Below are 17,393 nucleotides of genomic sequence, written 5' to 3'. Positions count from 1 at the left end.
TATTGCTTATTCCTTGCTTCGAAACGTGGAGGTATCAGGCAGCAGTTAGTTAAGTGCCGTCTCGTATGCTGATTTACGGTTAAGCCACAAAACCATGTCGTTGGCCTAGAATGAATTACCACCATGAATTCAAACGTCCAAGTTGTTCGGCAAATCTGACATTAGCCCCATTCATCAACAGCCCTACCATCAAGTGGATCCAGTAACCCATACTCCATACTGACAATCAGGCTGTGAAGCCAAGCCAGTGATCAGGCTCTTTGCATGGGTTCAATCCGCTTCATTGAAGGACAGGTTTCTTGCGACGGTGACGGCGGAGGTTCTTCACTCAAGGTAGAGTAGAGTGTCGTTAGAAAAGATATCTCGATAAGACCGGTGTTTTCCACAACGAAACTCGAATCGTGGCTCCATCTGGTCATGTCAGTTCCTGCAGTTCACTGCCGCTAGATGCCCACGTCCAATCATGCAGAAGTTCGGGAAGCCTGCTGCAGGCCGCATAGCTGCCTGAATTGAACCCGTAGCATCCACTAATTCAATCCCCAATCTCACTTACAGTGTATCTGACGTCACTTGGAAGTAGGAGTTGGTCAGAATGAGGGGAGCCCGTCAGAAATGTTCCTTTCTATGCACCCAAATCGCCAACTTTGGTTGATTTGATAAAATATCTCCAATTTCAATATGTCTTCCGAAACAGACGATGGAGATGACAAAATCAACTTTTTCATCCGGCACCTAGTCGACCCCACAGGCATCGCCCAGGAACGGTGCCTGAGCCTCGTTATTGAACGTGTGAGAGAAACGGCCGTCAACCTCGCCGTGCTGGGCGAAGTTACACGCGGCACTCGGCTCCTGGAGATTCTCGATTCCCACGGCATCCCGCCGTTCGATTTACAAGAGTACGGCCCGGAGAAATCTTCAGAAGACTACGCAAAATGCTGGAATACGGCCAAGGGCGGTACAGACCAAGACTACATCCTGAATGTCAGTACGGACAGATCAGACCCGTATACCCGGGCTGTGTTCGCTTTCGCGTGGGAGAAACTCGGGACATGGCCGGCGTGGGCTACCCCGGCACCTGCACCACTTCCCCCGGGCTCCGCACCGAGTCCCACAGACACCGACTCTACCCAGACCAGCGGGGAGACGACTATGGACGCCTTGGAGCGGTATTCTCGCTCATGTGTCTGCAACCGATTCGGACACCCCTGGCGGCAGGACCAAGACACCCTAAAACTCGTCTCGGAGATGGGCAACACCGGGAAGAACAGAGCGAACCCCCACGGGCCCATCCCGGGCCGCCTCAGAGGCTTTTGGCTGCTCTGGGAACGCATGCTGGCGCCATGGTGCATGAACCAAGTCGTCAAGTCTACGGGGAGGGTGTTGGCTCTCGATCTTTCTATCCGACTCTGTTTCCCGGATGAATGTGATTTGGCAGAAGACGAGAGGAGGGAGGGCGGCGGAAATCTACGGGAGAAAGAGGACAAAAAGGTCAAAGGGGAGGAGGAAGAGGAGGAAGTAGTTGAAGAATTCTTCCTGGATGACGACGAAGTTGAAAAGAAAGAGAAAGAGGAAAATGAAGACTTGTACCAACAATCCAAGGAGCACGTCGCATCCTGGGGCCGCTTCATCGCCCACCAACACCAAGCACAAGACCAGCTTCCGATGCTCGGCAGCATGCGGCGGCTCTGGCAAAAGGGCTGGTTCACCGACCCGGAATACAACTCGTTCCTCAAAGAGCTCGATCTCGACCTCGATCACGTCCGCAAAGTTGCTGACGCGGGTTGCGAGATGCTCGTCAAAAGGCTTGAACGCGGCCCGGACCGAGTCTACGCTGGAGCCACAATCTCGGAACTCGTGCGCGCCATCGACCGGAACACGCGCGCGAACGCCCCGTATTACCCCGACCACAACTCCGACGAACGCATAGTGGCGCTCGCCGGACACAAAGAGATGGACGAAGATAAAGTCAACCGGCCGTCGACGCTACTCCGCCTCCCGGTCCCAACGCACCAAGAAATCACCGAACTGGAAGAAAGACTAGAAGTCACGGCGCCGTTACCAGACCAGTACAAAGCCTTCCTGAGAACCACGAACGGCATGGGTCCGATCTGGTGGAACGAAACGCAACTCATCCGACTCCTGTGCCCAATTTCCAACGTCGAGGTCTCAGAGGACTGGGAAGTGCCGATACAACTCGAGCTCCTTCCGAGTCGCAGCCTCGAGCCGACGATAGAGTGGCCTCTTCTCCGTCGATCCATCTCCGTGAGCAACAGGTACGGTAACGGCGACGTGTTTCTCGTGGAACCCAAACTCGTCGCGGAAGCGAAAGCGGTCTTCTTCGAGGTGTACGACGCGCTGCCGGAGGCAGGTAAGGCGAAGCTCCGCCGCGAAGTCGAGGAGGTGTACGGAACTCTCGAGGCCTTCCGCGAGCTGGAGTGGGCTGTTCTCCTCTGGACGGACTGGTTCGCGGAGATGCTGTCGTATCGCGACTTTGCGGCTTTGCTCGAGGATTTCGCGGTGGGGAGCCAGCGTAAGATGAGGCCTTGGTCGATGTACTGGAGCCCGGATGTTCGCAAGATGTCTGGGTTCTTTTATCTACCGCAGGACGAGCTGGGTGAGGACGAAGATGGGCCGACGGTACAGCCTGGTAAGGGTAATCTTGTGGTGCACGCGGACGGGACGATGTCGATGGGTGAGAATGTGTACCCTGACAACGCGTTTACAACGCCTCAGGTTGATCATTAATCTGGTAGACTATATGCTATCTCGAGGCGGCGAACAAAAATCTTTCAACTTGTCCACATACTGTTCATCTCTGTCTCGATTATGATTTTCATGTTGACCCTTGCTATTGCTGTGAAGTGAAAGGGGTCTTCCTACATCAGGATAGAGGTATCCAAGTCACAGTTGATTTAGGTTGAACAGAACGCAGGGAGGACCTTCGACGTGACATTCAGTCCATCTGGACGACGAATAAATCACATTTCTTATACTCTGTACGAGCAATGCGATACCACCATTGAATCGCGAATCTCGGCCGTCGTTTGAGTAAGCAGCACTTACTTCATCAATCAGAGTCGCGAAAGCAAGATGGCAACTGATATACTTCACAATTGCAGCACTTGCCTCTTATTTTCTTGCATGCTCCGGATACATCATACATCAGAGCAAGTTGAACTGAGCCACCTGGAAACCCATCTCGTCAATCCGGGTAGGGATTCAAAGAAGTTGATGCACCTCCTAACAAGGAAAGCAGCCACACACTGCGCCATAGACAGAAGCATACAGCTCTGACGAGACGCCTCCAGCTCTCCATCCTCAACGTCCAGAATTCGGAGTAATGTGGCTGGTCAACAGACATACAGTACTCAAAAACTGCAGACGCCGAAGCCAATGCCATGGTATCATCTCAGCACAGATATCTCACATTCACAGCTAAAGTCAAAGCCAACAACGCAAGCTCAAAAAACGTTCAGAAATATTCTGTATTCTGTAGGACAGCCATGTTGACTGCCCTATATGTAATTAAACGATAGATTTCCAGTAAAAGGAGGCATAACTCGAGATGTCTCGAGCGCATTACAACAAATGGTATCTCAATCATCCTCTTCGTTCATCCCCTTCATAAACGCTAATGGCGTCACTCATTCCCTCCTATTATCATGATTCTGCTCCCATCATCCTCGTATGTGTATTATGTATGTAGAGGCGCGGATCGACTGATTCGTTAGACGGTGGTCTTCTTCTCGGGCTCGTGAACAACCTCCTCGGCCTGAACGCCGCCGCGGTGGGCGACCTTGAGGTTTCCGGTGGCAATCTCGTTCTCGAGGTCGTCGAGACGCGACTTCTTGTGATGGGTCTTCCAGGCGGGAACGCCAGAGTTGAAGACGTCGTCCATCTCCTCGAGAGTGAATCCCTGTGTTGGTGGTTAACATACTGGACTTTAGTATAGTACAAGTCGATCAAAACATACCTTGGTCTCGGGAGCGAAGAAGGCAGTGTGGAGGAAGGCACAGGCGTTGAAGGTGGCGAAGATATAGTACATCTTGTAGTTCTGTTTTATACTTGTTAGTTGTTTTCGAAATGGAAGCGACCAGTAACGCAATTAGGCTGTACTCACGATGTTCCACAGCAAAGGAGGCACGGCAAAAGCCAAAACCATGTTCCAGAACCAGTTGGTAGAGGTGGCAAGAGACACAGCCTTAGCACGGATCTTGCTGGGGAAGATCTCGGCGGGGTAAGTCCAGGAGACGGGACCCTAAACCGTGCTTGTTAGCCAATTTCACTCTCATATGAGCCTTTGTGACGTTACTTACCCAGGTGGTGGCAAAGGTGGCAACGAAAAGGTAAGAGCAGGAGACAATGGCGGCAGAAGCGGGCTTGTTTCCAATGACCAACCAGGAGACGGACTCGTTTTCCGGGGTGCGAGTCTCGTCAGTGTTGGGGGAGCCGTAGTATTGTTGCAGAGCGCCAGAGATGAACAGCCATGTCATCATCATGAAAGAACCACCGACGAGGAGCGGGCGACGACCGAGCTTGTCGATGAAGATGATAGCGGGCAGGGTCAACACCACGTTGATGACGTACTGAATGGAGGCGGTGGTAAGAGGGTCACCCATGTTGGCACCCTGCATGATGTAGACGATGTAGTCTGGTTGAAGTCAGTTTTGCCAATTGGGAGGCTGAGAACTTTGAGTGGCCACTTACACATCATAATGTTCATGCCACTCAGCTGAGACCACATCTGAATGCTCATGCCCAAAAGCACACGCTTGTACATGCGAGGAGCAACGAGCGCCTTGAAACTGTTGATCTTTTCCTCGCGCTCGAATCGAAGAGCCTCCTCAATTTCCTGGTACTGAGCGAGGACCTTGGGGTGGTTGACATCACCGCCGCCTTGCAGGGAGGCGAGAACCTTGAGAGCCTCGTCCCAGCGGTCGTGGGCAGCGAGCCAACGAGGGCTGTAAGGGCAGAAGAAGAGACCGATGAGCAGAACGACGGCAGGGACAATCTGCACACCCCACGGGATTCGGAAGGCGGCGGTAGCCTGGTTCGGGTCATTGGGACCACCCCAACCCTGGGCGGCGCCGTATTGGATGAAGTACTGGATGAGAATACCCCAGGTAATAGCCCACTGCTGGAGCGAAACGACACGGCCACGAATCTCCTTTGGTGCGATCTCGGACTGGTAGACGGGAACGATGGAGGAGGCGATACCAACGCACATTCCGGCGATGACACGGCCGACGCAGAGCATGGCGACGTTTTGGGAAGCGCATTGGAGAATGGCACCCAAAATCCAGAGCAAGCAGGAGAACTGCAGGGCGATCTTACGAGAGTACTTGTCGGCGATGAAGGACGAGACGAGAGATCCGACCAGGGAGCCCGCGGGCATGGAAGCGGTGATACCACCCTGAGCATATTCCTTTGGGTCGTTGAAGTAGCGCTTGTAAGCCTGGGTTCCGAGGACACCACTCATAGAGCTGATATCGAAGCCGAAGAGGCCACCGCCTGAGACATTGTTAGAAGGCCCTCATCAATGGGACAGTGAGAGCGAAGGGAGGGGCAGTATCGGCATACCGATGGCGGCGAAGCCGCAAATGGCGTAAACGTTGCTCGCCTGCCACATGGTCGCGCTTGGCGAATGATTCTTAGGTTGTATTCAGTTGGATTGAAGATTATCCCGTCTGTCTCTATAAGACGAGATGAGGTTACAGTTGCGTATACAGAAGATGTCGACAACGAACGAGGGACCTTCGAGGCTTTTGAGGCAAGCTCGAGGGAGGGCGCGACCGAAAGTTTAAGTAACTGACGCGAGGTAGAGCAGGGGACGGGCGTGTGTGCAACCTTCGTTACCAGCAGCTCAGGACGCGGTTCGGTGACAGCCGGCGCGATGTCTCATGTAATGTGCCCCGAGTCACCAGCTGGAGAAAGACGCAACCCCGGTCGGCCGGGATGCGGCGTCGACTGACATTGGGCTGGATGGGCTCGGCATCGAAGGGGACCCTGGCTGAACGTTTGGACGGACCGAATACAGAAGGATTTGAGAGGGTGGGCGCATGGGGTTGCCAAGGTTCATGTGGAGGTTTGCCCGTCCCATGGTATATGATCGGTCAAGAGTGGAAACAGGTGTGGAGGGGAACCAGAGGACGATGATCAATACTTGGAGTCGGGCGACAGGTCTTGTCGATGATAGGACCATTACACATGCAAAGTAGTGGTATTACTGTCACGCTGTACGTAGCAGACTTCGAGAAGGATTGTTCAAGACGACGTGGAGGGGGGAGTCGGGCTAGTGCAGTCAGGGTGAGATGGAAAATCAGGAGCTCTTCCTCTTCTGATGTGCCATGCCACCCATCAAACGACGATCTGGGGCTGTATTGGGTGTGACTGGAGACGGAGGGAAAATGCGGAGAAGGGCAGAAGTAGAGTCACAGAGTTGCAACTGTGACTGGCTGACAAGATGGGACGATTGGCGATGCTACAGGGCTCGCGGCGACATTGCAGCGAGACGAATGATGCCGTGGCAGATTTAATGCTACACGAACATTGCTGGGGGTACTTCGTACTGAAAATTCAGTTGGAAATGACCCATTGTAAGCTCATACTGTTTGTGACCGTACTCACGTTGCCTGTCATTTTTTCTTCTGCCTGACCATACGCCAGCCTACCCACCAACAGCGACATGGGCATAGGAGAGGTTGGTCTCCACATGTTGTGTAAGTGAGGTCGTTAACCAAAGAGCCCCCAGAAGAAGGCCGGGATTGGCTCACTGTACGTTCCTAAGTTTTCAATCTCTTCCTATCCCCGTGCCTGTCTTTCCCCGCCGGGCGTTCATCCTCCCGGGCGGCTTTCACTGGACAGGCTTTGAGGCTAGGTACAGTCGGTACTGGCATAACAACTGCCCTCCATTAGGCGAGCGGACCAATCCTGGCGGGCGAGTTTCCCCGCACTGGAGTGGTAAAAAAGCCACAAAAAGAAGGGAGCCGAACTTTATGGGCGCACAGACCGGGAGGTGTAATATCCAAAGAGACAACAGGAACTGGAAAGAAAAGTTGGCTGTAAACCCTGGCAGGTCAACCGAGATGTCATCATCTGGCACCGGTGGTGGTTGCCTTCGGCTTCTAATCCGACGACCACGGCCTTGGCGAGGAACAGGCCTTTCTGTCTGGTTCAGTCAAGTTCTGCTGTCTGTCTGTACGTCTATCAGAATATGATTGTGACAGGTAGAATAAGGGACAAGACCAACAGGTGCTGTGCCACCGTTGGGGCATGTTCGTGAGTAACATGATTAGCCTAGAGTTTATCGGTGACAGCGACGCGACAGATCTTTTTCTGTTGGTATTGATGTAGTATTAGACGCATTCAGAGAGGGTCAAGAAAAACCGAAACCGAAATGGGATGAATCAGTTTCCACGTGGAGCCTCCAGCCCAAGAATACACACACAAAGTCCAGACCTGCTTTGCAGGATCCAGACGAACTGCGGCGCATGTCGGATTAGCGTCTATGATGAGCCCACCCGGCCACCGGCAAATGTCGGTGTCGTCTCACATTGTCAGGCATAGGCGATGAATTTGAGTTGCTGGTCAGTCGTTTTGCAGTGGAGAAGAAGAGGAAGCAAAAAGGAAAAGCCTTCACCTGTTGCTTGCATTTGGAAGATCACGGGACATAGCAAAACGAGGTGAAAGCAGGAACCATCTATCGTTCATCGTGCCTTCTCCTTCCCACATCCAGTCATCCACCCACCGCCCCACATTCACTAAATTCATCCCCAAGGGGCAGTAGCGGCTCCACGCATGGCTCCTGCTTCCCCGACCGCGACCTCACCTGTTACTGTTACCTGTTACCTCTTGCCTTCACCTGACATTGGATGCCATTTCCGCTCTCGTCTTTCATCAGCAGGAGCCCTCCGCACCTCCTGCTCTGGCCAAGCCGGACTTATCCTTACTTGATAAGTTATGCAGGCTATACATTACTTGTGCTGTCTCATCCTCCCTCTTATTTGTACTTAACCCCAAGCCACATCCTCATCTCACCATGCCACAACACTAATGGAGCAGGGCACATTTACGGATACAAGACTCTCACCTTAGAAGTAACCGGCCTGCCACAAGTACTGCCGCCGTTATGCCGCAGCTACTGCACAATAACGCCCTCCTGCACGCCACCCACCCGCTGCCGCGATCAAATCGTGATCCATCCTTCCCCTTGAGCCACAGAGATTGAAATCCTGTCTACTACGTATTCGTAACCCCCTGCGCCGCCCTCTGGTCAGACCGTTAATCTTGTTAGTCATACACATATCGCGTACAAATGCGCGCACATATTCACCAATACAAACATGAATGTATACCCATACTACGTATACATATCCGTTCACACACGACCAACTTGGAAAAAGGCATCCTCCTTACCGCTGCCCCCTCCCCCCTACACGTCATGCTTATTCCTTCGTACCCTCCCCTCCCGCCCGCGGCTGGCGGGGGAATAGCGCCCGAGCTGCAGGCCCACCACTCTTTACTCCCTCGCCCGTCCTTGTTTTGCGGGCCATCTGTCGGACCACAGCTCCGCTATGCCCATCCTTTCGTGCATGTATCCGTTGCCTACTGATTAGTCCGCCAAGCTAATACTGACAACCTGCGCCAATCCGAATTTCAAATACCATGAATGCAAATAAAAAGTATTGACAGATACACACAGCTCAAGCTCAGTCCAGAGGCAGCCCAGCAAGCCCTGAAAGAATATTGAAGGAAATCCCACAGGTGAAGAGCAAAAAAAGAGGCAAACCCCAAAACACGGAAAACCAATCTGCAGTCATATTACAGCCAAGAATTAGCCTTTACCCAGCACCAACTTAAATCACAGGAACCATTGGATCATCGTCGTAGAACCCACATCGCTAAAGCTCAAGCTGGGGGGGGGGGGGGGGGGGGGGGCACCAGTCACTACTAACCACATAGTCCTTGAGTCTCCCCATTAAAAAAAGTCAGCACCAGGGGTGACCCCCCTACAATATGTACCTTAATGGTTCGCTTACTTCGTTCCCTTTTTGAAAAAATCGTTCAACCAGCGCACCTGATTATCCAGCTTTTTCTTCTTCCTTCCTGCTGGTATCTGTATTCTGCCCTGCGTCCTTTTGTCTGACCAACAAGAAGAAACATGATTGCAAAATTTTCTCTCCCGATCGTGATAGATCGGAATCATCCCCTGTCGAAGAACAACCCATGTAATCCTCTTCTTCCCGAGAAAAGTCTCTACCCAGCCGAGGCACACGGTCAACCCTCTCGAAGAAGAACATACCCATTCTTCGGAGATCGACACTCCAGGCTACTGCACATCACAACCCTCGAGTAATCTAACAAACGGTCTCTCTCTCTCTCTTTCTCCCGCTCTTTGGTTAAATCCCAAAGTACAGTAAATTCCTCATATTAAACGTAGCGGCCGTGTTCGGTCAAATTACGCTGCAGCGTTACCCCGAGCACCGCAAAACTGCAAACTAAAGGTACATCCTGCATGACCTTCCGTACACCTTCGCTCAAAGTCGGCGCGATATCCCAATCCTTCACGTCTAACCCGAAACCAATCTAAAGAAACTCCTCGAGGAAAAAAGCTTGCTGCGTTACATGCAAATGAAAAATGTAACACAACCCATGAGGAATGCCTGCCATGCGCGCTTGTCACCAGTTCCAAGGAAACGGGCCATCTCCAGACCATCTCCCTCTACCCCCCACCATCCCAGCTACATCTCCATGTAAGGAACAAATGTCTAGAGCATCTTGCGTGCGTGTGATCTCGGTGTTGCTTCGCTCCGATTACCTGCTTCCCACTTCGGACCTATCTACTCTGCATCCAAACAGCTTCCACCAACCTCGACGCTCTTCGGGATCAAAAACATACAGGGGGGAGCCCGGTTCCTCCTCCTGTCAGGGCTGCACGATGCTGCAAAAATCGCGGCACGCGTGAAGCTCGTCTCGGCTACGGCTTGGCTGTCGTCAGTGATATGGGAAGCTAGACGGCGTCAGGATAATCAGCTCATTTCGCATACCTCGTGACCAGCCGGCTGACGACGAAAACCAGTAGCTACCTAGCCCAGGCAATTGTCCGTAATCAAGTTACACGAAAACAAAAAGGTTTCAAAAAATTGCGTCCACCGATCAAAAACTCGTTCAAAATTCCGTATTGCTCCCTCTCCACATCCATGCTCCAGGCACAAAAATGCAGTGAGAAAAGCGCCGGCGCCCCGAAGGACACCGACATGTTTTGCGATTCATCGACAAAAGCCCCAGCCCCTGTTACCAGGAGACAAGACTGCCTGCCTCGTCGCGAAGCCAACGCAAACTCCCCCAAAGAAGCTGCGAGGCTTGGATGCCTGTGAATTAGTCAGTGTAGATGCGCAGAGGCGCCCAGCTTTGCCGCTCCCCCGAGCTTGAACGGGTAGCACTGCACCGGTTAGCAAACAGGTCCGTCCATGAAAAAAAAGTCTTTGTTCATTCAAAGCCCACTAGGGCTGGGCCCATGCCGTGAAGAGGGCGGCCGTGCAAAGACGCAGAATGACCGGGCCTGTAAAGTCAATCCGTGCCGCCCCGCCTCCGTTATCATACAATTCGTTTCGAAAAATGAAACAGCAAAAAAACTCGTGAAAGAGAGAGAGAAAGTGTGAAGCTCGACGCGCAATCGGGCTGCCAGGGGGTATCGAAGAAAGAAACAACCGCCTCTCCTTGACTCCGTCTCCGTACCAGGGCTTTTCCCAGTCTAAGTAGCGAAAAGCGTATAGCAAATGACCCGTTAACTTGAAATATCCTCCATAGCATTCAATCGATACCGACGAGCTCGAGTGCCCGGGACATGTAGAACATTGTCGATACATCGATGCACCTTTTTATCTCGAATCATGGAGCTGGCGGAGATGCGCGCGCTGATTGCGGAATGATGAATAGTTGCCAGCGTAAATCGTCTCAAGTATACTGGTCGGTCTTCTGGTGTGGGAGCCGTGCTGTGAGAGCTTAGTCATTCTCTTCTGGAGCGACTTGTGCGCATAGCGGAATTCTTCCAAGATTCGGCCGGCGTTGCTCGAGCCACCGGAAATGTCGTTGGCGGGGTTGTTGGGGTCGATGACGGAGATGCGCTCGTGGTTTTTGTACACCACATCACGAACTCGGGACTGTTGCAACGGTTAGAGGGCACGGATAACGACTTGCAAGGGAAAATACCTTATGCATGTAGCCGGGTGGGTTGAGGCGGATAGCCGTGTTTACGTAGTCGAACCTGTTTCCGTAGAGGTCGAAGAACTCCATGAGCATCTCGCCAAGGTGGTGCTCAGGTTTGAGGTTTCGGCTTTGGACCTGGGGAATGAGTTGCAGCATGCTGACGACCATGCACGTGACGGTGAAGCTGCCAATGCCTCCGTTGACGGGCTCGTTGAGGCCGCGCATAGCAAGGAAGTGCTTGATCATGGTAACTAGAACAGGCATGGCCGGGAACTGCTCCTTCCATTCTGCAAAAGTCTTGATCGCCTGGGGTCCGTCAAGACGGTCAAATGAGATGTCGACTCTCAAGCCGGTGAAGTTATCAATATACTTGACTAATGGCACCTTGGCGCCAGCAATGAACTCCATGCTGTTATAATGGGTGATCTTTCCCTGCGAGAGAAACTTGCCGAACTGTCTCAGTGGCTTCATACCAAAGAACTCAGAATGTCCGCCGTCCAACCAGCGTTTGGCACATATAACCAAGTCCATATCAGCGGTGGGGAGATACAAACCCGACATGTATGATCCGAACGGACGGACATCACAGTCTCTGTAAAAGCGGCTCGTTCTCAAAGCCCTGCGAAGTCTGTCGACGAGACGGGTGCGCATAACATGTTCAAAATCACGTGGCTTAACGAACTCGTAAAAGTCCATGACCTCCTTGTGCAGCCTGTCGTGGATTAGAGGAAGCACATAACCGCTGCTGATTTCAACTCACCAAACACTGATGTCGGACGTTTTGGAATGATCAGTTACGATCCAGGGAGTTGGGTCTTCGTCTCTGGTGACTTCCCATTCGGGAAGGATAGCACCGCCGACCGGCATTTTATTCACCTTCTTCAGTGGGCCGTAAGTGGGAGGCTTAATATGGTCGTCAACAGTCCGTTTCCGCGAACCAAGGGCGTCGTCAGCAGCGATTGGCTTGGTGGGCAAGCCCGATCTGTTAGTAGCAGGAGTGGATGGTCCTGAAGAGGCAGCGGAGCCGTTGGTGTGACCATTGGTAGTTGTTTGTCTATCGAGGTCGGCGCGAGGTCCCGTGGGCGGCTCTCTCAAAGCGGCGGCGGCGGATTGGGCAGGAGGAGGTCCAGGTGGTGGGGGCGGAGGAGGAGTTGGAGACCTGGAAGGAGGAAGGATGATTTCTTCCTCGTTTCCGTTATCGTCACCGCCAAAATCAAACGAGATAAACTCCTCTGCCTCGGTACTCGCAGCAAGCTTATCGGCGGCAGTATCGTCAACACGAGCCTTGCGAATCATCTTAACCATATCACGCTTCTTGCGCTGCGCATCCGCGTCAGGTGGGGGAAGTGCGGTGTACGGATCTGGGTTGGACCATTTGGGCACACTGTCGCCAGACTCGTCGTTACCGTCGCGGCGGACACGTTTGCTCGAGGGTTCGGCCGAGTCGTCATCGGAATTGTCAGAGATGTCCATCTCAGCCTCCTCGTCGTCGGACAGTTCATCAATGTCACGATACGTCATACCGCCATCGGCATCGTTGACGAGGTTCTCGTCAAAGCCTTCCTTACGGGTACGCAAAAGCTCTCTTTCAGCCGGGATTATCCTTTGGTATCCACCACGGCCTCGGCCAGCAAATGGTCCTCCGCGACCGCGTCCTCGTCGTCGCGCATTGCCCTGGCCGGGGCGGTAGGAATCTGCGATATCGCCAACTCCAGAGGGCTTGTCCATGCGAAAGGTAAAGTCACCCTGGGGCGGTCTCGAGTCGGGCCTGTAGCCATCGTATGCTCCAGATCTTCTGCCTGCGTCGTCTCCTCTGTGAGCATCATAGTGGCCGAAATGCCTCGGGGGCGATCGTGATCGGGAACGACGGCGATACTCACGGTCCTCGGGCCAGGGAGATCGCCAAGTGTCGGCAGCTCCAGGTGGTGGGGGATGATGGGGGCGCGAATCGTAGCGATCGCGGCCCCGATTGCGGTCATCGCGTGCATTGCCTCTGCGAGGCGGATACGATGGTCTATATGAGCTCATCGTGGGCGCGTTGTGCTGTGGATCCTGGTGTTGACGCGTTGAAGCTTAAGCGACTTGCGACTGAAACAAAATTTGGGCGGCGACGTCAAGACGAGAATTCGGGTGCCCTGATTATCGATAAGAGCACGTGACGTATCTTATCAATGGTGGGGTGATGTCAGATCTTATCACCGATCGGTCTACTACCTTAATCTGGTTTCCAAACCTGGGCATGCACGGTCATAGAGATGCAATTACATAATCACCAATATATGTGGGCTCGATGGCCATCAAATGCAGCTGCAAGATGTTCAATCAACTTACGGCATCTGGTCGAACGCTTAGAAGTTTGACATGTGTTTACAAAGACACTTTTCACTGAAGACTACATTTCAAAGCTTCGTTATCACCGCATTAACCGGTTTAATTCTGATTGCCTTGACCACGCTGTCCTCCTGGTTAAACAGGTCTCAGAACCCATGCTAACCTTTTTGTCTCTTCGTAGCTCTTATCCTTATTTAAACGTCGATGCTCATCCTCCTCAATGACGAGTCACACAGTAGCCTAATGCCCATCCTTTAAGGCATCCATTAGTGCCGTTTATCTAACCCTATTTCAAATGTTTATATTTGCCCCCTTCTCAATAAGAAGCTTCGCCACAGCCTGTTTCCCCTGCCTCACTGCCCATGAAAGTGCTGTGTTTCCATACATGTCTTGAGTGTTTATATCTGCCCCGTTCCGAATAAGATGTTTTACGATAACCAACTTCCCGTTCTTTGAGGCCCACGAAAGTGATGTGTATCCGTCCTTATCTCGAGTATTAATGTCTGCCCCCTTTTCAATAAGGAACCGCATCACAGCCTCTTTCCCTTCCCTTATGGCCCATGAAAGTGCCGTATGTTCCCTATCATCCCTAGAATCCATATCTGCCCCTTTCCCGACAAGGAAGCTCGCCACGGCCTCATGCCCCTTTATTGATGCCCGTCGAAGAGGAGTATGGCCTTTTGGGTCTACTTCATTGATCTCTGCTCCTGCCTCCACCAGAGCCTTAGCAATACCGAGCCTGCCCTCTTGGGAAGCCCAGGATAATGGCGTTCGGCCTTCGGATTCCGCCAAATATCCCCCGTGGCTCAAACCTGCCATTATATCAACGCCATCACAAGTAATGGAAGGTAAACACAAAAGTGCGGCGACGGCATCTTTGTGAACATTGGCTAACGCTGCAAAGAAAGGGTACCCATGCCTTTCATGAGTAGTGTAGACGGCCCTCTCCCTTTTCATCTGTATGCGAATGAGGTTTCCAAGCCCTTTATCAGCCAGGACATAGAGCGGGGCAACGCGAGTGCTGTACGCCCACGGTTTGTGTCTCTCAAAGAATTTAATCAGTCCAATCCCAGCTGAAGAAAAGACAAACTGCAAAAAGTGATCCTGGGAAACAACAAGTGCAGCCATGTCAGCATGGTGGAGAACTTGCTGGGTGGCATAATCTAGAAATGGATATTTTTCAGCCATAACGCGCTCTTCTTTTTTGGACCTGGGCCTCTTTATGAGCTTTTGAACTTTTGGAATGGACAAGTACGTAGCGCAACAACGCTTGAGCCTTTCGTGGCTGGTGCCCTCCCAATCGAATCCAAGTTCAGGCCACATGTTTTGCAGTCCCTTTTCCTTCACCAAGAAGTCCGATACTGACTGGTGAATAAACTGCACTTTGGGTTCCTTGGATTTTGTGATCTCAGCAAGCCCTTTGGAGGAACTCGTGACTAGTCTGACAGCATCCATTTCTGTGTTACTTGGTAGGTCGGGATCCACCAAACCCTGCTCTGACAAACCTGCCCATAGAGCATGCTGGAACTCTCTTGGGCTTAAGGGCCGCCTTGCGCAAAGCACCCAGAGAACGCAGAGCAACAGCTCTTCCGGTCTGTCTTGATCACGTGTCAATATACTTTTGAAAAGATTGCCTAATTTGGCCGGGAATTCCGAAATCCTCCTTCTGAGAGCAAGGCCGCCGTGACTGTTTTCCTTATTCAGAATGCCCACTACCATTACAACCCACATGAAAATCCCATCAGCCTTTCCCAAAATCTTTGCTTGAATTTCCTCAAGCAGCGCTGTATTTGTGATTCTCAGATGATTTTCGACATACTGTGCCAAGTCATCTCGGTGTCCTGCTTCATTCTCGAGGGTAAGCAAGATTCCCTTGCGAATGTCAATATAAGGATATGGCCGACTTGACATGCAGATCCGGAATCGGATACCAGTTTCGGTAGTCTGTTCTGCCAGATCTTCAAAGAAGTGAACCATGTCCCGCACATCTTCTTCGTCGGATTCGTCGAGAGCATCAATGAAACAGGTGAAGGTGCGCTGTCCCAGGGCCATCACAGCACTTCGAAGAAGCTCTTTCAAAATGTTCAGATTGGGACAAGCTTCCTGGTCCCACGGAATGATGTCAGTATCATCAAGGACCAACTGAAGATCTGAAAACTTTGTGAGTAGCTGAAATAGTAGGGATCGATACACCCCGATGATAGATCTTTCCAGGTAGTCTCCCCGTGCATGGAAGAAAAAAGATGCGGTAGCCATGTTGGGTTCGGTGCAATTTCTCTTCATTTCCGAGAAAATGAATTTCACCATGGTCGACTTTCCGGCACCCGCCTTGCCTCGCATCCATAAAAACCCATGGTGTTGACATTGCATTTCCGGGTTGATCCAATTTTGGTACTCCGAGTGCTGCATGATCCAGCGACAGGTTTTCGCATAAGCAGCCTCGACAGTGGTTCTGCGAGAATTCATTTCTGGGAAGCCCAGGGACTTTAGTAATCGCTCCCGTCGTTCCAAGCGTTCTTCGTCTTCACACAACTCTAGTCAGCATGCTTCTAAAAGAGAAAGCGATAAAAGAAGATGCAGGGCCATTTTACCTGTGGTATCAGGATTGCTGGCTTTGCCGTGGCCCGCCACATGTTGGTCAAGCTCTCTAATCACGGGCGGGAGAACCTTCAATAACGCCCTCGCATATGCCGCCGCAGTTGCAGCAGCATAGTCTTGCCATTCCTTGTTCTTGTGGGAATCCGAGTAGTCACATATGCCGCGGATCGGTAAGCATTGAAAGTGGTCCATCATACCTGCTGCCTCCATCTCAAAGCACAACGCAGTGTGAAGCTGAGCAATATCATCCCGTGCTTTTCCGTTTTTCATGACCAAGTTGCCCGAAGCGATGACTCCATGGTGGACCTTGGGCTCGGTAGAGAGGCGTGCTCTTCGCAACTGCAGCTTCTCCGTATCGCACTCATCACATGTGGGTGCACCTAGAGGATGTTCATAGGATGCCTGGAAAAGACGGTCGGGGTAAGTCGGCCGAGAGATATTCGGAAGCCTTTCGATCAGGATGCTCTTTATCTGACTGCCTGGATCGGGCAACGATTTTAGAAGAGACACAGCATGGTCCAGCACTTTTGCAGGAGTCTTCGCGTCAGCCGTTCCTTGAAAGCCGCCGTTCGCGGTCAATTTGCCCAGGTCATACTGCATTACCCTAATACCAACAACAACGTCGCCCAGATATAAATCGGCCTGGCTAGGAGATCCGCCGCCGATGCCGACCATCAAGGTAGCACGGATTTGAGGAAAACTCCGGTTTAAATTTGTTGTCACGATTGCTGCGTTGTTCGTTCCGTACTGCCCAGGTAAACACGCCATGACAACGTTGTGCTCGCCCATCCGTCCTAGCACATACGAATTGCTGTCTCCACGATCAACGGGAAGCGAGGGGTGTTCCTCGTCTAACATGGCTCGAGAACTCGCCAATTCCAAAGAAAGTGCGCAAACCCAGGCAATCGTGTAATCTTGACGGCGGAATGAATAACGTGTAACGTGAGCTGTATGACTGCCGCTGCCGTGAGCCATATCGAATATCTTTGGCCGCTTGGAATGGCCCATGTTACACTCGTGATCTTGAAATGACCGTTCCGATTGCATTATGCGCTGTTATTTTGGCATAAAAACAATTATCAAATTCAAGAAGTAGAGAGGTGGCAGAAAACATAGGGTTAGGAAAATCAGGCTGGCCATGGAATCAGTTCGGGCAAAAGAATAAAGCTTTGGAGGTTCAGTAAGGCGCATGGCTGAAGCAGCTCAGCGGACAGGGGATGCGCCCAACCCTAGGGCTATTTCGAGTGCTGCGGGGA

The 17,393-nt window shown here is 52.0% G+C and overlaps 5 protein-coding genes across 5 annotated transcripts; 2 read left to right on the top strand and 3 right to left on the bottom strand.

The window, feature by feature from the left end:
- Positions 1-678: 678 nt before the first annotated feature.
- CTRU02_210887 (uncharacterized protein) lies at positions 679-2,745 on the top strand (the record flags this gene model as incomplete). Its single annotated transcript, XM_036721871.1, has 1 exon — positions 679-2,745. One exon carries the CDS (start codon positions 679-681, stop codon positions 2,743-2,745), a length of 2,067 nt encoding a protein of 688 aa, XP_036586243.1.
- A 982-nt stretch (positions 2,746-3,727) lies between these two features.
- Positions 3,728-5,629, bottom strand: CTRU02_210886 (MFS glucose; the record flags this gene model as incomplete). Its single annotated transcript, XM_036721872.1, has 6 exons — positions 3,728-3,916; positions 3,974-4,054; positions 4,121-4,258; positions 4,317-4,651; positions 4,708-5,511; positions 5,581-5,629. 6 exons carry the CDS (start codon positions 5,627-5,629, stop codon positions 3,728-3,730), a joined length of 1,596 nt encoding a protein of 531 aa, XP_036586244.1.
- Positions 5,630-10,880: 5,251 nt separating this feature from the next.
- Positions 10,881-13,236, bottom strand: CTRU02_210885 (poly(A) RNA polymerase cid14; the record flags this gene model as incomplete). Its single annotated transcript, XM_070205534.1, has 3 exons — positions 10,881-11,174; positions 11,212-11,920; positions 11,969-13,236. The coding sequence occupies 3 exons, from the start codon at positions 13,234-13,236 to the stop codon at positions 10,881-10,883; spliced, it is 2,271 nt and encodes a 756-aa protein (XP_070060777.1).
- Positions 13,237-13,830: 594 nt separating this feature from the next.
- CTRU02_210883 (NACHT and ankyrin domain-containing protein) lies at positions 13,831-17,184 on the bottom strand (the record flags this gene model as incomplete). Its single annotated transcript, XM_036721874.1, has 2 exons — positions 13,831-16,061; positions 16,131-17,184. The coding sequence occupies 2 exons, from the start codon at positions 17,182-17,184 to the stop codon at positions 13,831-13,833; spliced, it is 3,285 nt and encodes a 1,094-aa protein (XP_036586246.1).
- Positions 15,343-15,693, top strand: CTRU02_210884 (uncharacterized protein; the record flags this gene model as incomplete). The annotated part of the gene is made up of 2 exons (XM_070205533.1): positions 15,343-15,397; positions 15,455-15,693. 2 exons carry the CDS (start codon positions 15,343-15,345, stop codon positions 15,691-15,693), a joined length of 294 nt encoding a protein of 97 aa, XP_070060776.1.
- Positions 17,185-17,393: the final 209 nt, after the last annotated feature.

This window comes from Colletotrichum truncatum, assembly GCF_014235925.2.
Source record: "Colletotrichum truncatum strain CMES1059 chromosome Unknown Contig_0007, whole genome shotgun sequence".
NCBI lineage: Eukaryota > Fungi > Ascomycota > Sordariomycetes > Glomerellales > Glomerellaceae > Colletotrichum > Colletotrichum truncatum.
The sequence above is the reverse complement of the archived record's forward strand: the minus strand, read 5'-3'. Positions and strand labels throughout refer to the sequence as shown.